This window comes from Apis laboriosa, unplaced genomic scaffold, assembly GCF_014066325.1.
Source record: "Apis laboriosa isolate Shangri-la unplaced genomic scaffold, ASM1406632v1 scaffold47_cov149, whole genome shotgun sequence".
NCBI lineage: Eukaryota > Metazoa > Arthropoda > Insecta > Hymenoptera > Apidae > Apis > Apis laboriosa.
In genome coordinates, this window is record NW_025223437.1 from 2,422,168 (window position 1) to 2,447,651 (window position 25,484).

A 25,484-nucleotide genomic window follows, 5' to 3' on the forward strand; every position below is an offset into this window, starting at 1 on the left:
ATTAGTTTTTTATTTTTATTTTTTTCTTTTTATAAATATTCGTTTTCGGTACAGAGTAGAGTCAGTGCTTCTTTCAAGAGAATACGGCGATCATCCATCACGCGAAGAGGTAAGAGAAATCATTAAATTCTTATTTTTTAGATTTTAATCTTTTATATTAGAATTTCATATTTTTATTATTATTAAAATTTATTAGAAACTTAATTTTTTGTATTAAACTATTTGTTTTATTAAAGTTTAAAGTTAAATATAGTTATATTTTTTTACTATTCCAAGATTTTAATATTATAATGAATAAATATAATGAATATTATATTTTTAAGGAAAAAATAATATAGAATATTTTATTTTTTATTGCAGATGCTGATGAAAGTTTTTCTTGGACTTTAATCTTAAAAAATATTTGTGACCACGCGCAATGTGGTTAAGTAGAATCAGTGTTTGCTTCGCAACAGTATTTTGAATATTTTTTAGAGCACAATAAGTTTAATTAAATTTAATTATAATAATTATACGCGAAATTAGAATCAGTGCTTGTTCGCCGATTACAGAATTATGTACGAACGCGTTAATGGTTTCTTTTTTTTTTTTTTTTTTTTTTGAATATTCGTTTTCGGTACAGGATAGAATCAGTGCTTCTCTCAAGAAAATAAGGCGATCATACATCACGCGAAGAGGTAATTATCTCTTTTTCTATCTAAATTTTTTATTCTTTCAAACAGAAATTAATTAGAATTTCAATACATATCATATTGCAAATTTAATAGTTTCATATTTCAACTTCTTTGAATAAAGAGAATCGTGTTTTAAATTGATGATGTTTTGTCACAGATTTCTTCTCGATGACTTCTGGGGCTCCAACACAATGAAGGCGTTCGTCGCATTATATGGTGAGTCGCATGCTTTTTGGTTCCTCCGGTCATTCAATCATGTCATAGGATGAAAGATCCGAATCGACACGGATGACTGGTTGTATACGTAGAATTTTGCACGAGCACAATGACCGCGGATATTTATTTATAATATCCGTGAGTAGTAACAATTATTTCTTTTGTGTTTTATTTATTAGTTTAGGCTAGAATCTTCTTGCGTTTCGCGTTTTTGATTAATAATATTTAATAATTTTCTAATGTCAAAACATATAATAATTATTGTATTAATACAATACATAATACAATAATTAATTTGAATTTTTATAATTCGAAATTCTTCAGAATAACATTTTAAATTATTTGATCAAATTTGATTATTGTTATATAATAATTTCATATAATAATAACTTCATATGACTTACAACATCTATAAACAGTAAAATTCAATTTTCTTCGTTTCGTAATTCACAAATATGAATTAAATTTTGTGCAAGAAGATATTTCGCGACAGGCAGATTTTAGAATTAGAGCAATAAGTTTTGAATACTATTCTTGTAGCTTTGAAAATATGCTCTGATGAAGGAATCGCCTGAGGGTATTTCTATTGATATTTATGTTAATTTAAATTGCAATGAATTCTAATTCTTCTTTAAATTCAATATTAAAAATTAATATACTAAAATTTCAATAACTTGTTCAATTAATAAAATAAAATATAAAGTAGAGTCACAAATAATTTGAAATATAATAAGAATATAATGCAAAGTCAAAGAATATTAGCCCGTTAGATACAAAATGGATATACTAATATTTCTTTTTAGCTCAGGATTTTCAGATTTAACCCTTTCCATGTTCACTGCCAGGAACTCATTCACGTGCCCAGGTGTTACTTGAGTGAGGGAGAGGCAATGGGTATGATGACCTTAGTTCATAAGTTAATACAAATTTTAGCGACTGGCGATGCGTTAGTGTATCGTGCACGACGTACTTTCCACATTATGTGTGTGTGATTAGGCTGTGGAATTGCGTCGTTTCAATTATTATTTCACTATTCAATCTCTTTTTAGAATCACATTCGCAATTAAATATTGTAAATAACTAATAAATAACAAGATTATTAATCTTTAGTCTTAAATTATAAAAATGATACAATTTTGATTCACAATAATGATATCGTTTAGTCTGGTGATTAATATTTTAGTAGAAAATATTACATATTCATAAATATTCAGAATTAAAATGTAGATACACACGTTTTTGTCGCGTTTCACGCAATGATCGCTAGCCATCGTCAGTCGATTTCAGGAAAATGGTACGTAAAGTTAGAGTATGAGAGTAGTGTGCCAAGCTCGGGTGTCGGAGGTGTCCCGGGACACTTTCCCTAGTGTAGGCTTTTGCGCCCGAGTATTATGCGTGAGAATCGTGGAATGAATGTGTTGGTATGCCTGTTTTGCCATTTTTTAAATATAGGACTAGGTAGGATAGGTAGTATACTTCTGGTATGTCTGTTAATTATAAGTAGGTAGGGCCGGGCAGGTTGTCACAGTCTCTGATCGGGTAGGCGCGTTTTCGCGTGACAACCTGTTTCAGGGAATAAAATTTGAGAAATCGAGGGTGAAGCTGAGACGAATGGAGGATAGTGCCATTCGTCTCTGGCTTTGCTCATCGATTTTTCGAATTTCGCGGTCGCGGTCGTGATTTGCTTTCGAAACGAACGTTGCGCTCGAGATTCTGTGCATGTTCGGAGAATGATCATTGCGATCGTTGGTCGTCCATGTGCATTTAGCGTCCGCGATTTAGTCCCTTTTTTTTTTCTTTTTTTCTTTGATTTGCGATTAGTGAATCTCGAGCCTAGATTTAAGTTTCAGCGGGCATTGCGCCCGAAGGAGGAAGATCGAAGAGGCCTCGACAAACTGTCGCGAAGAGGGGCTGCAACGAATGGCTTCTCATCTTTTGGATTTTATCTGGGTCCAAAGAATGGGAAGTCATTGTTATTACTTTGTCATTGTGCTCGTTTTAGTAATACGTAGTATATGTTGTATCGTCTTGGCCAAATTGCATGCTGGCCCAACGTTGATCCAGTCATCATGGGCATCGCGATTTTTTTTATTAGTGTTGCGATTGATCAATAACGGGTTGAATTAGAGTTGCGTCGTAATTTTTGCGCTTCTTTATTAGTCAGATGCGTTAAAAAATCGTGTTGGCATTATGAGATATCGCGGTTTTTCTATATTATAATTTTTTATAAAGTAGTATTTATATTTATACCATTTGTTATTAAATTCTTTATTTTAATAGTAACTATCTAGTCATACAAAAATAATTATTTTTATTAAATTTGTTTTAAACAATTACGTTGATAAATAATCGCGTTTGTTCAAGTAGTGTTGCGAATATTGAATGCCCAAATTTCTTCCACTGAAATTGTGGAAATATTCATACTCCTGATTCTGAATCACTTTAAGTGGCTAAAAAAAGCTGCAAGAGTGATATGTCAGCAGTCATTAAGGAGACTGCATTGGATTTCTCGCGTTTATTATATTGCGGTATTAAAATTTGAGTGCATAGAGTAGTAGTATTGCGTAAATAATTCATTGTTTGCGGGAATTTTCTAATTCTTTTTTTATTTTTTTTTTTATCAACTTAAATATTGCAAATATAATAAAGCACTCATCGTGGTTTTAAAAACGTTTCGTTACCGAATGGAAGATATTTTTATCTTAGTAACCCTTCTGGTTACTAAATTCTTTTCTTTTTCAGCATCTTTTATTATATTCTGCGTTTGTTGCAAAAAATATTGGTATGTATATTTTGTTTTTATTTATTGGTTAATAATTTTTCAAAATTTTTCTACAATAAATTTTAAATTCTTTTTATTAAATTTTTTAAAATTAATAATGGTGAATATTCATTATAAAATTTATTTTTTTACTATTTGAAATTAATGTTTCAGTTTTTTTTTTTTTAAACATTACTAATACTTCAATTAAGTTTGTTTCAGAAAGCTCCAGTTATATATTTCAAGAAATTGTGACATTTGAGTAAATCATCAATTAATAAATAATTATATTTTATGCAATTTTAATAATTATTTGTAATTTTATTTGTTTCAGAAACTATTGTGAAATGAAAATACATATTTATACATCTTTCTGTTTTTTTATATTAATATCATTCTATAAGAATGAATTCTAAATCATAGATTTTTATAAAAATATATTTAGATTTTTTATAGGTAGGATAAGTTATATACATAAATCTATAACCAATTGAAATAATTAAATATATATGTTTTATATAATATATAAATAAATGGCTTATAGAATTGTTGTTATAGAAATATTGCTTAAAATATAAATGCATGATACATAGATGTGTTAATAATATTAGTATTAAAAGTGGTGGTGGTTAATATAAAATACATCTAACTCTGTGTAGAATACATTTCATTTTCTTTGGTTCTTTAATTTCATAATTATCAATATTTTATATTTTCATGATAATGAATGTATAAAATATCGATATGTACATAAGTAATTTGTAAAATTTTTTATAGAATTATTAAGATAATTTAATTTTAGATTTAAATTGTCTTGATTTTCCTTAGAATTTTTTTTGTTGTTTGTTGTAACAACGATTGAACGTTTTGTAATTAGAAGGAAAATTTATCATTGATTTTAAATAAATTTTTGCAAAAAGGATAGATAAGATAGATCTTGTGAATTTTTTCATAACATATATATATATATATATAAATATTTTTCGAAGATAAACTGAATATAGTTTTTATATTGATTATATCATAGAAAGTGTCAGAAACAGGTCGGTATTTCAGAATAAAGAAATAAAATTCCGTAAGATGTCGTGTTCATTCTGTACTTCGTAATCGACGTGATCTTTTCTCACTCGATAATCGTAGTTCGTGTTAAAATTTATTTTATGGTTAGTTTAATTTATTTAGATTTAAAGTAAATTGAAAGTTTTGATTTAAGTTTTACAAGTACAAGTAATTTGCTCATTTAAAAAAAAAAAGTCATTATTTTCCGTGGACATTATCATGTATCGATAAAAAAATTTTTTATGACTATTTTATCGATCTCGCTTAGATCTCGTTAGTATAAGAAAATCACTGTAGATGGCTGATACGAAGCGTCGTAAAAGGCGCCATCGGCGCGTTCGAAATGAATGGGAGTGTACCAAAGAACGGTCGGCGACACGGCGGCAGACCGGCCGGCACTTCGTGTATCGTCGTCGCGTCGTACGGACGTGTTGTTCATCGTTCTTTTCTTTCACAAGGATCTCCTAGCAGTATGACACTCCTAATCAAAACTTTATATAACGAAAAAATACATCGATAGTGTTATTGCCATTTGAAAACGATTCATTTTCACGGTTCTCGTTTAAATAAAACTCGCGTTAATTCGCCAAGGAGTCGTATCGTTTATCCAAAGAATGCGATTCGGAAGAAAGAGATTCGAACGATGATTCGGAAGTGAATGGAAGAACAGTGTCTTATTGTCAATTAAGTGTAAAGTGCCTGTAGAGAATCATCTTATTTAAAATAAAAATATTAAAAATGGAGCCGCAATATTCATCGGAAAGAGTCTCGTTTTTCATAACCGCCAGATGTCCCTCTTTTGGTTGGATCACTGGCGGGAACGATCGTTTTATAAGCGTCGCGAACTTGTGACGGTTGACCGGTGTCTCGCGTTCGAGACGACAGTGTTTCAAATCCTATTCTTTCGGTTCTAGTGTTATGTGTGAATGTGTCGGTTGATTTCGTTTGAGAAATCATGCCGTTCGTGCTACGCAGAGTGGAGCCGCGTTTCTTGTGTCGCGGACACGTGCCAGCGGGATCGACAGCCCAGGGTTGGCCAGTGGGTGCCGAATTGGAGGCGGTAGCGAACGGTGCGCTGACCACCTCGTTGAAGCAACTCGCCTCGCTTCTCACCATCGCCGAGGACATCTTTGCGGAACTGACTGCCGAGTTGACCGCTGTTGCCGATCGGAGCAGCAATCTGCGCCAAAGGATAGACAAGGTCGAGGAACGTCTCGCCACCGTCGACCCGAAGAAAGTACCAGTCCGTGAGTACCTACCCACTTGCTTATACCTTCGCTCGCTTCTGCATTTCCGCTCACCGCCTTATCGATGCAACGCACAAGCGGCTCGTTGTGCGAGATTGAAGGCGGTTGAATGTCGGTGTATAAAAGGTTAAACGTTTTAGAATACGACAGATATTAATTTTGAAGAATTGAATGAAAGGAATTTTTGAATAACGATTTTTTGTTTTATCCTCATGTATTGTAATAATCTTTTCTCAATCATCTATTCGAATATTTATTAGGAAATTTATTTATTTATTTATTTTTTTATCTGAAGAATATAAGAAACATTCGCTCGATGAATTCTCGAAACTTGCGAAAGATATTTAAATCGAAAACGAATCAATAATAGATCGAAAGTGAATCGGTTGTAAGATAATTTTGAGGTTCATTCAACCGCAAAACATTCATTCATCCCGACCGATATCGAAATATTTGATTTGAGCCGAATGATAAACGATACTTTATGTTACACATAAATGTTGTGTATAGATATTCTGTATGCATTCATGGAGCTTTGAAGTTAAGTATCACTTAGTTTGTGTTTCGTGCACGGTTATTCTTTATCGAGAGGAAACTTTAACGTCGCGTCGTAAAGTCGAGTTGATTTAACTGTTGATCCGTATTTTGGCGATGAGATAGTGTGTTAGGTTATCCGGAAAGTTCATGTCTACTTTTAGGTAAATAAGGTAAATTAGATAATATAGTAACCAAGATTGATTGAATTTTTATTTGGTGGATAGAAATTTTGATATTTTTAATGTTTCTGGGATTCTCGTGATTTTTTATGTGAATTATTTTTTTGACTGTAGTTTTTTTTTTCGAATAAATATAAGAAAAAAATACATAAAATTTCACTTTTTTTTTGTATTTTATCATAGAATAATTTAATAGTTAGAATATAATGATCGTGATCAGAATATTACAATTTTATTTTCTAATTTCATGTTCTATAATATTTTTTTCAAAGTTTCATTTTTATCGAATATATGAAATAAAAATCAAATTCAATTCAATTCAGAAATTACGGAAAATACGGAAATCATTAAATGTACAAAATTCTACTTCATGATTCCTTGAATTATTATCAATTATGATCTAATTAGTTAAAATAAAAATAATTTATTATCCGGGAAAAAATATTTTCTCATTTCTCGTTCGAAACTCTATTCGATTTAAAAGAATTCATTACTTCTGCGCCATAGACTTCAATTAGAATTCATCATTGTGTTTCGTTATATACGTCAATTATTTTTTCATCTCACAAAATCATTCCCTTTTCGTTATCGTGCATCGAGGATTGATTTAATAAAAACTAAATTAAATGTACGTGAAACTTTTGAGAGATATATAAATCCATATCTCAATAAAATAAATTGAATCCAATTAAAACTGAATGTTATTTTATACAGTAATTATATTTACATAGAATAAGTAAATATTAGAATTTTCAATAAACAATAAATCATTTTTCAAAATTTTTATCGATATAAAAAAATAAGCTTAATTTAAAATATTTTTGGATTCTAACTTCTTCGAGAAGGTTCTAAGGTTTTCTAAATTTTTAAAATTATTTTTGTTATATTTTAATTTAATTAGCGTTTATTTCGTTATATAATACGTATTTTTGAGATATAATAAAACTTTAACTATTTTTATTAGTATTTTTATTAGTCTTTATTCGATAAGTTAATTTTTTCCAGTCCTATTATTTTAATCCAGTCCTATTTATTTTAAAAAAATAAAAATTCAAGAATAATTTTGATTAACAGTTCCTTTTGTGAAAAAGAAAAGAAAGAAAGAAATAAAAAGAGAAAAGAAACAGGTTTGAAGATCTTAGAATAATACATACGTAAATTCATACGTTTTTCAGGTTGTCGATTTCACTTTTAACACAGGTGTAACGTTTAGGCAGAATCAATAAAAGACACAATGAAATATTTCGTTTTCTCTCGAACAATTTTAACATCGTATCTGAACTCTTTGCGCAATCGGCTGTTCATCTTTTTCGATAAGTTATCTTCGAATTTTAAAATAATTCAACGGAAGCAATAGATTTAAAGAATTTTCTATTTAGCTCATTTATCATTTCTTATACTTACTCTATTCGCAATTACATCGAACTTCACGATAGATATTGAATTTTAAAAATTAAACAATTAAAATACAAATTACTTGTATACTTTTCTATCAGATCGAATCTAGAGTACATTCCAGATGTTACATTTAATTTTTTTTGGAAATATAAATAAATATAAATCTTCCTTTTTGTCACAGAATAATCGTAAAATTCTAGCTTATCCTACAAATAACACGTAATACTTACATAACATTCCATCCACGTCGAAAGTTTTGCTCGCCACCCAATCGAATCTCGTGGTACACACGTACCTATTATACACCTATTGGCCCTACACCAGATCGTACAAATATTTCTCTCGACGCGAACCACGTCTTTGGGAAGCGTCTTTATTATCCAAGGCAAAGAATCGTTGAAATGCTGCAGGGAGAGCACGGTCGTGCACAATGCGTTCGAAGTGCACGGAACGGGTGGCCTTCCTCTTCCAAACTCTCGCCAGTTTCGAACCTTTCCCTATTCGCCTATTCTCGTGGATCCGTCTTATTAACATTCCATTCGCCGATGCGAATGCATCACCGACGTAACTTTGATTGGCGTGTTTTTTCCCCGCGATCCTTTCTTTCCTTCTTTCTTCGTGGCATACCTAGAACTGTACTTCCTGTAGCGAAAAAATTACGATTATTTCTTTCCGGAAAATCAATTGTAATTTTTTGTAAAAAAAAGAGAGATTCCATTCTTTTTAATTTTATCTAGAAATAATTCTAAGTAACTTTTTCCATAGTTTCGATATGAAAATGAAATGAACGTGCTCGTGATTGATTTCATCCAACACCTCTCTTCTTACTTCTCTTCAAAAACTTTTGAATTATTTTCAAAATAATTCGAATTTTTCGTTACACATATACACGTATATATGATGCATACAGAGTGTTTTAGAGAGTCGATTTCAGGTAAAAACAAACACAAAAATATCAATAGCTTCGAGCTTACTTGTGAGCAATTTAAATTAAGACAGAGTCTCTACTTCCCTCGCATCCCCGTCTATCCAACGTAAACTTGAACCGACACTTTTGTGTACCAAACTTTACGTTTATCTTCGAACCAACCCTTCGAATCTATTAACACCCTATATTCCAAGCGTTTCGAATCCCATCGCCACAAGCAGCATAAGAACCATAAGATCCCGAAGCGGAAAGATAAGAATGTCGGATGGGAGGAGGAGGAGGATCGAGGAATGAGTGTAGAGAGGGAGAAAGAGAGAGAGAGAGAGAGAGAGAGAGAGAGAGAGAGAGAGAGAGAAAAGAGGGATGAAGAAGGAGAGCGGAGGGAGCGGGAAGTGGGTAAGGCAAGGGGATGGGAGAGATGTATCGTGGAGACCCACATTACGGGGAAAACGCTCCGGGTTACCTGGCGTACCGTGGGAAACGGACCTCGTCGCCGAAAGCGAGTTTCACCTGAGGAGGACGAAGGATTAGCCCGACGCTCATGCCTCCTCGATCTCCACAAAGAATCCCTTGTTCCGTTTTCTCTCTCTCTCTCTCGAGCTTGGGATAAGGAAGGATAAGGAAGGAATCAGCTTCCGTCGTATAAAACCGCCACTCCTCGGGAAACACCTCGGTCTCGTAACAAGATGGAATATAATAATTATCGGGGAAGTTGATTCCGTTGTGTAATCTAAGCGAGGAGGAAGTTGGGTCGTTAAGAATTTCTCTATTGTTCCTCGAATGCATCTCGAAAGTGAATTCTCGCGTCGCGTTGAAGACGACTTCGTAGTCGGAAAATGTATAATCGAGTGGAGAGAGAATATGTTATGAAGAAAATGTATGTTTGAGATTGTTTCAGGGATTGTGTGTATATAGTTATTGTAATAAATAATATTTGAACAAAGTAATGATAAAATCGGTGGAAAAAGATTTGGAGAGGGCAATGGATTCATTTGTGATATTTGAATTATATCTTCATTTATTTTTAAAATAATATACGGGATTGCACGGGATGGTAATAATAATAATAGTGAAATCTACGTTGTATTCGTACGATATTGCAAAATTTCGCGAAGAGAAAATCTCTATCTCCAGATCCCCGTCCGGGGTTTCGTAACTAACTCTCTCGGTGTGGAGAAACACTCGAAGCGTAACAGCTTCGTTAGTAGCATCGTTGTTCCAGCTACAGCCATTTCAACCAACGTTAACCGCGACATTACTGTTTTAATTAAAGACACCTTCCTCGAACGATCACTCTTCTCCTTAACCATTATTCATTTCCTCGGAACTTCGAAACGCACCAAAAGAGACGTTAAAAAAAAAAAAAAAAAACGAATAAAATATTATTTAGACAAACGATCTCCATCTGCTTATCCATTACTTATTCCTCGAAAGTAATTATGAAACACCTTGAGCAAAGGGTGGGGGGAAAAGTATTATTTTATTTCCGAGATGTATACCTTTCTCAAACCAATCTTCTTCTTAACCGTTATCTTATTTCCCCAGTAAGTAACTTCGAAGCGTATCGAAAGGATTTGAAAAAAAAAAAAAAAAAGAGNAAAAAAAAAAAAAAAAGAAATACGGACAAAAAAATATTTAACATAAACATTGTAAATTTCGGATCCGGTTGGCAGAACGATGAACTCTGGGCATACCTCTCCTCCAACATCCTCCTCCTCCTCCTCCTCCTCCAACGATAACCTCGCCACCGTAGTCACGCTACCCGCTCCACCCGCTCCTCTGCATCCTCTCCTAAACGCGCGCCGAACCGAGGAAGCACGTGGTTTCGTTCCGCCAGGTTTCGAGCGTGTCCTGCCCTCGAAATACGATCTACAGCGCAGATCCTCCACGTATGGTCCTTCGTTCCTCCCTCTCCTCCTCCTCCTCCTCGCTCCTTGCCTTCCTCTCGTCGCGCCACCAAGCCTTTCTCCAACCGTGCCCTTTATTTCTCTCTCTCTCTCTCTCTCTCTCTCTCTCTCTCTCTTTCTCTTTCTCTCCTTGGCCACGGTGAAAGATCGAACACCCTCGACCGTGCGAGGTATTACCATATTACCGTTCGAGCATATCAGCCGCGTATTACCATACACGACTGTATCCAGTAACAGCTCGAGGCGTTTCTGTGTTGCGACGCGGAACGCACGGCCTACAGGCCTACGAGCCTAGACGCTGTAAAAAGACGGTGGTAGGGCTTCCATCGGCAAACAGCTGAGGCTTCTCCCTACGGTCAGGGCCCCTAACCCCGAGGGATCGCTCGAGTCGTGTCCCGGGGCTCTCTCGGGGCGCCTCTTTTCAGACGTTTGGGGGCCGCCCGAGCGGACAGCTGACTGTGGTGCACAAGCCCAGGTAGACGTTCAGCTGGACTATCTCTCTTGCACCGATTCTTCTCCGCCTCCCTTTAACGCAAGTTCAAGGGTGGTGGGGGAAAAGCGAGGAAGATGGTGGTTGAATCAATTTTTGTTACAAGATCGTTACGAGATCGCGTGGAAAACGCAACGTAATTCGAAATGGTTGTATATTGTATTATCGATGGTGCGATCACGTGTGTGCTTCGTTCGTAACGTAAAATTTTCTGTAAAATTGTATCCACGTTTGAAGGATATACATGTATTGTAATTTGTAACACGCGAAAAGTAACATTTGGTATATTTCTATCTCAAAATTTGAGGAAATGTTGGTTGAGAAAAACGCTGTTTTATAGAACGCAAGATTTTAAATCTTCTTCCTATACATATAAAATCAACGCTTTAGTTTTTGAGATAGTTTTGGGGGGAAATGGCGACCTCGCCATCTAAATGGATACACGGGTACTTACTTACCTTCGGATCCGCCGTTCGAAGGAGATAAGCGTGTCGTATGTCCTCGCGCGTTCACGAGAGAAGTTAAGCGATCGTTTTAATTGAATCAGGAGTCGCGAGGCGTTGCTCGGTTCGACTTTGACGCGGTCAACGATTGTGTCCGACCGGTTAATTAAATCTTGATAGAGTGGCACGTCGTAATTTCAAGCGTAAGTTGGAGGTATACGCGAAGGCTTTGTTCTTCTTGTGGATTTTTTTCTTGGGGAAATAATTGATATACCATGGTAGTGTAAATTCAATTAATAGAAAACGCGTACTGTAATTTTATATTGTTTCGAGTTAATTGGTATATATAATATTTGTATTTATTAAAAGAAATAATAAAGTATAACGTGATAAGCTGATCTTTTTTTTTAAATATTAATTTACAAGATCTGAATCTGAAATGATGATAATATTCGAAATAAACTCAAACTAAGGATTGAGGAGATTAATTTTTATTGCTAGTAGATTTACCGTCCATGTTTAAATTCGGTTCGACGGATAGAAAAATTAGCAATTAAAAAAAAAAAAAAAAAAAAGAAAAATGGTGGACATTCCAAGGAACGTTTCAACGTTCATAAAATTGCGATACACCGCAGCTCGAAAGTATCGACAGCCTTGAACCCTCGTATAGGCAGGTAACCTCGTGAAGGGTATCGTGAGCTGTGGTGAAATCGCGATTTATGTCCACATAGGGAATATGGTGTTTGGAGGGAAGAATATGCTGGTATAAACATATCGTTTAGCTTGTTTGTCGGCTTCGTATTAGCATAAAGTTGCGTGTCCTGTTCTATGCTCTTGCTTTGCATCTTCTAGAGGTCTGTTCTCTCGGTTTCCAATGTTGGAAAGTTATTTAAGCGCAGCTTAGTGGCTGTGCAAGTATACTTAGGCGAATGTTTCAAGTAAATAGAAGATTATCTTCTAAATTTAAAGGTAACAGGTTTATTTAACAGGCGTGTAATAACCCCTCCCCCCTATTTTCTCATATTCTTTATTCGTATCTTTTCGTTATTCGAGACTTATCAACTAACCCCGTACAAACTGGGTTAGTGAAATTTTTAGAAATCCGATAGAATTAATTAGCATAATTCAAACAGGTTCAACCACTTCTATTTTTCACAGTGTCATATTTCTACAGATACATAGTTGCATAAATTATAATCGATAAAATTCGATGTGCAACGCACGTTCTAAATCCAACTTTCCGGCAACGTTCTCTATTAAACTGAATGAATCGAATAATCCACCTTACCTTCTCTTCCGTAAACAGAATCTTTGAACAACTTAATATCCAATTTCTTCAACTTAATCCCATATTTCTAATATCTATCGACTCGCAAAGTATTCGTTACTCAACTCTTTCAACAAAGTGTTTCGAACTCACAACTCCAACATCCGTTTCATCCGATTTTTTCATCCGATATCCAAGAGAGGATACACAGAGGATTCGCACAGGAGAATCTTTTTACCATTTTTACTATTCATAAAATAAAGGATCAACTAAAATACATAGCCGGTTGGAGAAATTAAACGGCACGCTCGGATGAAACGGAAATAGAAAGTTCTTGAGAAACTGGCGCGCGGACGTGGTAGCGAGGAACTCGTTCGACTCAGCACAGCCTTCATTCAGCATTCCACTCGTAGAGGCAGTTCATGTTTAATCACGGTTTAAAACGCGTTCGATCATCTCCATACGATCGAACGGGAAGATAAAACGCGATGGATATTGCGTAAGGATATCTCGTAATTACGTTGGCCGTTACGTTCACCGTTGTTGTACGGTTTCACGTGTTTCACACGACGGAAACGCGGTCGTGTTCGACGAGGCTGCATTACGCATTTCGCGTAATTACGGCATAGCCACGGTGATACAACGCGTGCCCTCTCCTCGTCGGGCACGAGGAGGAGGAGACTCGAGGAGAGGCCGATGGCAGATGGCATGCAATGGCACGTCTCTCGAATTATTAATTTACGCTGAATAAGCCGCCAGCCGAAATTCGTGGTAATTGAAATTACCACGGTCGAGGTTGTTTTGGGGACAAAGTGGCATATGAAATTGGCCCGTGGTGAAATTAATACTTGTTGGCTACTTGTATGACGAGTTTCAGGTTCGGTGTTTGTTTCAAGAACGTTTCGTGTCGATCGCGCGATTACGATTACAAATAATTGTGTTTTGAAAAAGATTTATTAAGAAGAGAGGAAGAGGGGGGTTTAAGATTTGATAGTAAGATAGAAAAAAAAAAGTGATAACGTAACGTTCATTCTGGGAAAAATTGATTCTGTAAGTTTCTATTTTTTTCAGAAACGAATGTCGAAATGCGATTTATGGAAGTAAAGGGTTGTTCGTAATCGAAATTCAATTTGTATTTTAATTTTAATTTTTATCTTTTGATCTTTTAGCGATTAAATGAAATTTCGCTTATGTCAGGATTACGATTGCGATTGATTTCAAATTTCTTTTTCTTCGTAATGTAATACAATTTCACTTGAAATATTTTATCTTGCGAATTCTCTACATAATCATTCTTTCGAAGAAAGTTATTTTGCCTATGCAAGTAGTAGATCTTAGATTTCTCAATTTCAATAAATTTCAAATGTCTATCTTCTTTACATAGAAAATATTTCTTGATTAAATTTTCATATAGATTTGTAATAATTAAATTTGGACGATCGTGAAATATTTTATATTCAAAGATCATTTTCATTTCGATCATTTTTTTTTTTTTTTCATTAAGGAATTTTTCAAACATTTAATTTCCTTGATAATTCTAATAAACGAGTATAGCTATTCAGTGACGTATTTTTCTTCAACAATTTTCAATCATTCAGTCTCCGCGACTTTCTTTCTACTTACGTTTTCTTCCTTAGCACACACAGTTTGACTTCTTTTCAAAAAGACTTCAAAATAAAACAAAATGCGTTTCAAAAAAAGAATCATCTCGAACGATCTCGATAATTCTTCTCCAATCCACTATCGCGATTTACGACGTTAAAGAATTATTTTAGAATCGATCTCGTGCCAATGAACGATAATGATCGCGTTCGAATCCTTTTTGTCTCTCTTGTTCTCTGCCAATTATAAAAAAAAGAAATTGTTTCGCGTTCCCGGCACAAATCCACACAATTTTTCTTTTTCGACTCTCGAAGAAGAGAGCCACGGGAGCCCTCGATATCGGGAACGAATCGAACGGTTAGAGCGAAGTAATTTTCTTGCGCCTTGCAATCTTGCGAATCCTCGAAACGCGATGGTCTTCTAATTACAGGGATCGAGCGATGGGTGCAATCAGTACGTTTACGTGCAGTTTGCGAATAATTTCTCGAGATGGAGCTGGAAATTCGTGATAATGGAAGGAATTGCAATCTTAATGTTTCTGAAAAGAGGTTTTGTTCGATGCAACTATTCTCTCTCTCTCTCTCTTTTTTTTAGAGATGATTTATTACTTGGCAACAATAATATTCCTTTGATTACTTTTGCTTAGATTTTCTTATCTAGAAAAAGTGGGGAAGATGAAACGAATGATTGATTTTAGATTTTGCAAAGTTTTTTTTTTTTAGAAATTTATTTATATAATATATCGTTCGTCTCAAGATATTTTATTTAATTTATCTTCGAAATTATATATTATTGTTTGCAATCGGATCACTATTGGAACTTGGGATGGAATAATTATAATTTTAAATTAGGATAATTAAGTGTTTTTATAAGGAAAAAACAAAATATTAATTTTACATTATTTTGAGAAAATTAACACTATATGTCGATTAATTGGAAATCTCAGTCAGTATGTTTGACTGAGATAGCAGGAGAAAGTAGGTATAATACTTACATGTATCCAGATAACTCGTTGAGAAGAATAGCGATGGAGCCATTATATCTAAATTACGCAGTATTGTTGCACAACAAGTAGCTGTTCGGCAAATAACCGAGTAATATTCACATCATGGCAAATTCCTTCTTCCCATGTTCATCGTTCTCGTGTTTATCATTTTCTTTTTAACATACAACTTATTACATACGATAGAAATATTACGAAACTCGTGTTCGCCGTATATCTTATGCAAAATTATCTGGATCTAATTAGATCTTTAACAACGCAAATTAATTCTTGATTACACGCAAAGTTAATCGCTATAATATGATAATTGGATTATATATAATAACATTATTGTTATTACGCGTAATAATATTATCATAATTGTTATTACGATACATTATTTATATTAGCTTGTATCACGATAATAATCATTATTGTATCGCTAATTAGAACAGTAAATTATTTTACATAACGTAATACACTTCTTACCTTGCACCGATTTTAAATTATTTGACTCGAAAATTTTGTAGAAATTTGATTTCGTTTTCATGAATCTTTCAGGATATTATTTAATACATCGAAATTCAAAAGATGGAGTACAATTCGATTTTAAAAATTTTATGCTTTTGATAAGTTCGTAAGATTAGATTCGTAAGACGGGGAAAATATTCACGGTGTTTCATATTCACGAAATATAAGAGGCGCACGTTCGAGGATCGATGTTATTTTCTAACGGGTACTTGGCCATAATGAAACGTACTGTTCTCCGTGTTCTTTTAACTCGAGGGTCTTGACTGCTGCTCGATTCGGGAGTTCGAAAAGTCAGCTGGTCGATGAGTCGGCCAGAAACCCTTGAAACCAGCCGAACAATACAAACCCGGAGAACAATCGATCGATCGAGCAGCGGCAAGGCTGACGTTTTCAAACGGCGCGTACATCTCTGAATGATTCCACTGTTTCGTAGTTGGAAGGACTTTTCTTTGTCGGAGGAACGCCCTCTGAATAAAAATCGGCGTTCTTCGACGCGTTAGCGTCTCGCTGCTAAGCGACTTATCGCCATTAGTGATACCGTTCCATGACGTTGACGTTGCATTTTGCGTGTATCTTAATGGATTGCCAACCGTTCAGACAGCCGTGAGACATTTTTATCATTTATCATTCACGATGAAAGATATTTCAGCTCTTTAGCTGCGTTGATCTAAAAATAAAACCTTTTCTTTTCTTTTCTTTCTTTCCTTTTTTTTTTTTTTTTTTTTTTTTTTTGAGAGAATGATTTTAGATTGGGAAGAAGTTTGATAGAAGGATATATTTTTCTTTTGAGAAAAATTGAATTTTTGAGAATAGCTTGAGAATAAGTTGGATTATTTATTAGTCGGATATTTATTCAAACTGTAAAAATACATAGTTTAGTCATTAGTAAATTTCTTATTCTTTGAATTTATTCTTGAAAATCATCCATTATGGATGCAGAAAATATAACGAATGAGAAATAACAAGTTTCAATATTTACTTTTATATTCTTTCTACTAAAATCGTTCCTGATTTTGCGTTGGCTTAGTCGTATAGGATTTCTTAATTTACGTGAAACGTGATATAATAAATTATATCATACCACAAATTAAAATGATATTTCTAAAGAATAGAATTTTGATAGATAACACGTATATTTATTCATAATTAGTTACTTTCAAAATAAAATTTTTTTAAAGATATAGTTTGTAACTAAGTTAAATAAAATAACAATGCGATAAAAAAAGTTTCAAGATCGATGACGAAACAAATAGATGCTTCGATAGTAACTTGCAATGAGTTTTTTAAGCTCTTGAAAAACTTTGCTTACTACGAGCTGATTGCTATTTCCGGTGTATCGAAGCTCCCCCAGAAAAACGTATAAAAGTGTTCCATTTCAATTCGACCAAGTTTCGAATGGTTTTATTCCTTCTTCTCAGTAAATACATAGTCTAAGGAAAAGACTCAAAATGGTTCTTTTATAGGAAACGCTTTGAATTGCTTGAAAAATTGAGTCTGTATATACGCTACTACAAAAATGTGATATATCACGTTTAAAGAAATGATATTATTATACATCACATAATTAACATAAAAATTCCTAGAATATCTTTCAATTTCACTAGTTACAATCACAAGATTCAAAATTCCTACAATATTTTCTTAGCCAGCGGCTAAGTTCTATCTTGGGTGAATCGTTAGTCCGAGGGGAGTTCACGGAAGGCGATAAATCGATCAGTAATGGATCTAATTGGGCCGTGCCGCGAAAGAATCCGTGCACGAAAGGCGGGGTACTGACGAGGGCACGAGGATCTGGCCGATAAACGAGATATCGCGCTCCTTGTTGTTGTGAGGTAATGGTAATCGAGGATGGCTCGATAAGGACGGCCAAGTACATAACTACAACGAGATCGTTCCTTAAACTCGTTCTCGTAACGAACTCCCTTAGATCCTTTGAAGATGTTCTCCGTCAGATTTGTGGACTCTCGTACTTCGCGTACACGTAACTTATTGTCCGCCTCGGCCGTAAAACAATGTCCGGCACAATGAAACGATTTCTCAGCATACGAGAATCGGAGGCCAAAAGGCATCGAAACTTTTAAAATTTCGTCTGGAAATGATGTAGGGAGATCTTCTGGATCGATTATCTCGAGGGGCGAGAATTTAAACAGCTCATTTTTGTTTGTTGTAAATCTGTTTTTTTTTTTTAAATATTATATAAAATTTCGAGATTATTTTTTTAATTAAATTACCCGATGTCTATCTCTGGAAAATACTCTCGAGAGAAACTTTCGAATGTTTTTATTCCCAAATAAATTTGAGCCTTTAGAGTCTTGAGCTCTGAAGCTTAAGTGGATTCATTCAGAATCCTGCATGGATTTCCTCTGGAACTTGGCATTATAAGTGTATTAAAAATTTTCGAAACTTTAAGTTTCAAGGGTTAAGGAATTCTTTTTTAAAGAATTCACAAATAGGTATTGTTTTCGTAAAAAAAAAAAAAAATGGTAAAATATTTTCTTTCATCTTGAATCACAGCAGAAATTTGTATTAAATTTATTTTCAAATATTTTCTTAATGCTTATATCGATCTTCGAATATCTTTTTTTTTTTATGAAAAGTAAGAAATGTGAAATTTGTACCAAATAACAGTTTCAAAGAAATATCATGAATATATTATATCGATGGAAGAATATAAACTTACGAATTCAATGTCTATAACATAGTTTCAAAAGGAAGGAGAAATTTTCTTTAATTAAGAATATTCTTTAAACAGGATGCCTAGAAATATTTATTCTTTCTTTTCTAAAAGATAAATACGTGCTTTGAAGTTGAATTTTATCGCGGGAAGGTTTAAATATTACCAGACATATTAAATATTACCGTTTCTAATTTGATTAAATTCCTCTTGTTATTATATATTGATTTCTTGGAAATTAATTTTAACATAGAAGAAAATTTATTTCGTACATAAAACTTTCTCTCATTACACGTGGATAAAGTTTACACGATTTTCAATAATTTTATATTTCCATTAACGTAAATTGATTAAATACATCGACAGCTTTCGTTATTCGCTTTTTATCACATTTATTATTAAAATTATCTATTTCAATTGACTCCATGACTCGATACTGATTTATCTAAGCAATATGCAAATCACCGCATAACTGCATGATTTAAATTTGTCGTTGAGCCCACGCAATGCACGCATTTCCGTAAATGTCTCTCCCACTTTGTTTTACAAGGACACGTGTATTATATTTGCATATATCACGTTACATTTACAAGATATCGATGCGCGGCTCTGCCACTTTTAGGCATCGTACAAATTGTAGAAAATAAATTGATCGTAATTATGCGACTGCGTCATTGAATGTGATTGTTAATAGCTACTTGAAAAGGGTTAAATATAACTATAAAAAAGGTCGAAGAGGAAATAAAATAAGAGTCAGATATTTCTGTTTGAAATTATAACTTAGAATTGATGTAACATATATATATTTTCTTAAGTGTATAGAGTAAAACCTTGAACTTTTAAACGTTATTAATATTATCTGTTTGTGTAAGTGAAATTATATTCGCAATTTTAGTTATATAGTCTAAGGAAATATATTTTGGTAATAGACTGAAAAAAAATATAAATATATTTCTAAGGGGAGAAAAGAGGAATATAGAAATATGGTTTTAAAGAATTTTCTTTTAATTCAGAGTTATATAAATATTAAACAAATGCAAGAAATTTTTCTATTTCACGGCATTAATGCTTCGTTTAATCGTGATAAGCGCGTATTTATCATTCTTATCAAACTCTTTCGCGCTCAAATGCAAATTTGCGCACATCGTAGAAAGAATTTAACTTGAGAAAACTTGCGATTCCTTGAAATTTGATGTTTAAGTACACCAATTACATCATCATGTTTCGAATTCCGCAAAAAGAATTTAAAAATCGGCATAAAATAATTCTAAAATAATTCTATCTATCCACAAAGAAGAATCAATCGTTAATAATTTTTAACAGTTGTAAAATAACATTCTCTTTCGCGGATTTTTTAACGATTTTCAAACGAAGCGAATAAATTTAAAAAAAAAATCCTACAGCAATTATAACATAATTCTTAACATTAGTTAGTTATCTATCTAAAAATTATCTCACCCTCGAAAACTTAACGATTTCTCGACAAGCAAATGCTTGTCAATAAACTAGATGCACTTGAAAACCTCTCCTTGTTCAAGAACGTGACGATATCGCGTGCATCTACTTTATGTACACACACATACACACACATTGATGATCACGATATTGACAAACTTGCGCTTCGATCCAATCGTCGCGTTTCACTTGGACTGGCCTAGCCTAGTTTAACCAACGTCGCATTGGCAAACACGATAAGAGCACGTTTCGAGCCACCATCGAGTAACCATCGAGTACTTGGAATACTCCTAATAATTGAATGGAGCTATGATTGAAAGGGCAAAAAAAAAAAAACCACTTACATCTAATTGTCGAAATATCATAATTGATCTGTGTAACGAGGTTCAATGGGTTCATGCCACTTACACAAGTCTCGAATCCCGGACGGACTTTTCCACACGGACTCTCGATCACATATCCGCGCGTGAGAAGTTCAAAGGCTTCGCTGTTTCGCCATTTCGAATGGAAGAGAACAATCCAAAACCCGTTCGATCGAGTTTGCCGCGAAAAAGTAAAAATATTTGATTCTCGGGATTCTATATTTCTAACATTTGGATTTCTTATTACATGATAGTATATAATGACGCGTATTGGAAATTTTTATTTATATCTAATTCGTAAAGATGATTTTAAATGACTTATCTAAAATTATTAACTCTACTTTTATATAGATTTATTTTATACATTTAACTCGTATATCTTTTTTGACGAAACTATGGTCGTTATAGGTCGTTGACGAAGTTTTATCGCGCGTCAATAAAGGGATGCGGGTAATGTCGAATAAGTAGTGGAAATAAAATAATTGGACGTATCGACATGTTACGTAAAGCTGTGTTACGTACGAATCATTCAACAACACAGTAGGAAATAAGTAAACGTAAAATTTTTCATAAGATTTAATATATTAAAAAATCGAAAGGGCATCGATATAATTTTTTATTCTTATGCAATCTCAACTCGACGTTTCTTCCTCTCCAAATCGTTATCCGAAGAGATAACAATTCTAACGCAATTTCTTCTTCGTCTTCTTCTTTCTTTTTCGAGGGCGAAATCTACTACGCGCGAATGAAAATTACGCGAAACGTGGTAAACGTATACCATCTTTTCGTCAATCACTGTACTTAGTCACGCGTTTAACCTTTCCGCAGCGGCCTTCGCAGCGGGCTCTCGTACGAGAGAACGCAGTTTTCGCATCGCGCTTCCATCGTACCGGGGCGTGACGCGTTTCGCCGCGATTTATCTTGAGCGGCCGAGCTGATGCATCGTAAACAGAAATGTTTGAGCAACGGGGTCATTACTCCCGCGGGATAATCGAGCTGTAACGTAATGTAACGTAACGTAACGTCTACCGAGTGAGTTAGCGGTTACTCCGCTACGTGCTTGGCCTCGGCTTGGCCAATCGCCGCCGTTTCGATCGTTTGAAAGCTCACTTTTTCTCGATTCCGCGTACGTACACTCGCTGATTTTCTCGCCAAACTGAACTTCAAAGGGGCTCTGTTGCTGTTTAAAAACTTCATCATGGCGATTTTGTTATTCCCGTTTCTATCTTAGTTTCAACGGTTTCAGTTGGATGAAACGTGATTACACATCTTTATGTATATATATATAACGTATAATCACGCTATGACTCGACAAATTTTTGTATTCTGCGTTTCTTGTTTCGACCTTTAGAATAGACCCTTCTCAAAGATATACGAATATATTAACACTCTATATATATATATATATATATATATACTCGTTTTAACGTTTGCTTAATCATTAATCTTAAAAATATAGATATCAGAAATGAGGGCAAATGAGATGATGCGGAACAAAATTTATTATCGATTCTTTTACTCGATTCAAAGTCATCTGTGCTAGATGATAAAATTGATTATCTTGAGAGTCTGTCGATAATTCTGCATATTGGCGATTAACGGTGAAAAATTGAAACATTCTGACCGGCAAGAAGATCACCATAGATAGAACGAGAACAAGAAACGTTGGTTCGTAGCTTGGCTTCTCTAGGAACGGTCAGAGGTCGCGGATCAGCTTTGGCAGGCTAACATAGCCGAGTAATGGTAGTTAATAACAGACTCGCGAGACGTTGAGGGCAGGTGCGCAACTCGTCGTGATTAATTAACCAATGATAGGCTTTCTTGCTTCCACGTGGAGTTGGACAAGAATTCCCATGGATTCTCTCACGATAAGGATTTCCTATAAGAGGCATATATATATATACACTGTTTTAGGATAGATATGTGAAAATGAGATTTTGTATACACATAGCTGGATTTCTTCACTTATAAGCACGTAAGATATTTATCGGTTTCGACGAACGATCTACGTACAACGTAAATCATTCTAGGAATTACAAACGAAGAAAGAAAGATTAGGGAAGAGTGCAAGTTTCTAGAAAAAAAAAAAGAAAAGAAAGAAAAAGGAAGAATACTAATACTAAATACTAATACTAAAAATTTGAAGAAATTTTTGAACTAGATATTTAACGACAATTTATAACCTTTTAATTTGCATTTACGTAATGACGATAATTAAAAATAGCATTAAAAAGGAAGAAAAGCAAATAATAAATTAATTTTTTCCAAAAATATCTTTTCTGTTTTCAATTTTAAAACAAAAGAATCGAATATTTCGTCTCGTTATTTCGATTCATCCCCATCGTCGATGATTAAAAATTACGTTTGAAATCGTGACGCTCGTGGAAAATCTTATCGTCACGATTTTTCTTAGGCCACGCTCTCCTGGGATACCGTGGCGCGAAACCGTTACGGATGCGTTCCCTCGAGACGTCGAGGAATAATTACGATTTCATTTCGCAACGGATAGACTCGGTTAGGAATTTTCTCGAGTAACGTTGTTGTTGCTCGCTGTATACGCGAGAGCTGTGGTTGCTTGGATACCAAAGCAAGATGAAAGTTTGGCGCGGCTCGCGTGGGACGATAAACGCGATGCCGAACTTGGAGAGTTTCTGTCAGGAAGGAAACTTGAAATTAATTAACGGCTTTTATGCGGAATATGTGGGTTATCGTAAGGCGCCACACGGGGATAATAAGAGACGGCGGATAATTGGCCACGTTCCGTCTTTACGATTTCGAAACTTCGTTGAACGGAACTTCTAAATTGGTTCATTTCACGAATTAGCGACTAATTTACTTTACCCCTTTGCCAATTTCCCCTTTACCTCCCAAGAGGGAAGTAAATTTTCATTCACTTATCGCCGCGCATTTACTCGATCGACGAAAATTCAACTCTATTAATTTATCATTCCGTAAATCATTGCAGATATTAATCTCTCTCCGTTCCTTACGATACACGTTTACAATGTTATTACATGCTCTTACAAAAAGACTTAGTTTTCAAGAAAATTCGGGTAACGTTAAATTTAATCTTTTCTTCAATTCGTTCGTTATTAATCTCGATACAATAATTTCGCTATATAATCTCCAATAAATTTAAAATTCTCATCGATCCAACGGTCGGCCTTTCGACACAGCCTTCGCATCCTCAACCATACGAAATATATAAAATAGAGAAGAATATTATTTCTCGAAGCTAAGTAAAAAGGAAATAAAAAAAAGAAACAAATATTTAAGAAAGAGCGGAACAAAAAAGTTGCTGTTGTCATGCCTCGTAACCGTGACGACAACAACATTGCTTTCCCTTCTCTCCCCCCTTTAAAAACGTTCGTTTCTTTTAACGCGTGTTTCCACGCCGCCGTTCGAAATCGCGTCGCTCGTTCGCAACGGAATACGAAAACGCAGTGAACGGTCGCGACGTGACGTTTCCGCGCGAGGTATCCAGGTGAGATGAACGGATGATGCGCGTCGCGGTGGTGGCGTCCGGCGTGGAAAATATGCAAAGCTCGTTGAAGTGGGCCGTAAATCATTCGCCTACGTAAAAAATGGTCGACTCGCGCGGAAATATTACGCGGGACTTTAGCGCGGGACTACAGTGCAACACCTTCTTCGACCAGGGAAAATAAATTTCTAGTCAGTTTTGTAATCAGTAGATGAATCTTGAATATCTGCAAATTGTCTTTCCGTGTTTACACGAATGTACGTTCGTTGAAAGTAGGTTAGAAAAAATTTTAAGAAATCGTTGGAAGCTTGAATATCGAGGTTTATTTATTGTATAGTTGGTTAATTTTACATTGGACGGGAATAGAAGATCTTCTCACTATGTAATAATAAATTAAATTATTCAGAGTATACGATATGTAACATTCGAGGAATAGATCAAATCTTTTCGTTTCATTTTTCAACAATCTGATTTTGCATCCAAAAACTCAGAACATAAATCTATATCCACGAGTAAATTTCATAGTAAATTTCAAGTATAATGTACATATATATATATATATATATTTCCTTTTTCTTCTTTCAATTATTTCAATTATACGTACATTCCTCTTCTGAAACCTACGATTCACACAAGTAGATGAATATTTAACGCAGCGTTCCAAGGTTTGTCCAACCTTGACCACACAACGCCTCCACTCTTTATCGAAAGAAATTTGAAAGGTCGTGGCTACGATAAATTTTTCACAATAATAATAAAACTGTCAGAATTCGAGCGTTATTAATGATTGGCGCTCGCGTTCACGCTGTAGTACGTTCCGGGTTTCTCGAAGGGAAGGTTTCAAGAAGTGTTATCGCCAAAAATATCCGGCAATCATCGAGAGGCATCTGTTTTCCACCCATACACACGTGGTTCCTCGTGGTATGGAGGACGTGGAAATGAGAAGTGGGGACGAAAGTGGCTGCGCGAGAAGAAGGTATGCCCGCAATGTAGGGAAAACGAATAAAAATAACGATCGATCCAGTCTGGAGACCGCTCTTTGTCCTTATGGGATGCTTATCATTCTTTCGACAAGTTCGCCTCGTCGACCAGGGAATTCCTAGTTAACGAGAAGTCGAACACGGCTGGCGCGCACTTACATATTGGGGTACTTGTATTTCCACGCTTTTTCATCAGCAAACCCATTTATTTATATTATATTATATTATTATTTATATTATATTATTTATATTATATATTATTATAAAGAAACTTTTTGTACTTGTGAATAGGGAAATTATTATTTTGAGTC

The 25,484-nt window shown here is 34.5% G+C and overlaps 1 protein-coding gene across 1 annotated transcript in view; it reads left to right on the forward strand.

Annotated features, from left to right (window-relative positions):
- The first annotated feature begins 5,170 nt into the window (after positions 1 to 5,170).
- LOC122716613 (serine-rich adhesin for platelets) overlaps positions 5,171 to 25,484 on the forward strand; it is a 110,943-nt gene continuing 90,629 nt past the window's right edge. Inside the window, exon 1 of the mRNA XM_043939865.1 lies at positions 5,171 to 5,957. Within this exon, the coding sequence (XP_043795800.1) occupies positions 5,666 to 5,957 (292 nt within the window). The 5' untranslated portion in view covers positions 5,171 to 5,665. The remainder of the gene's footprint in view (positions 5,958 to 25,484) is intronic.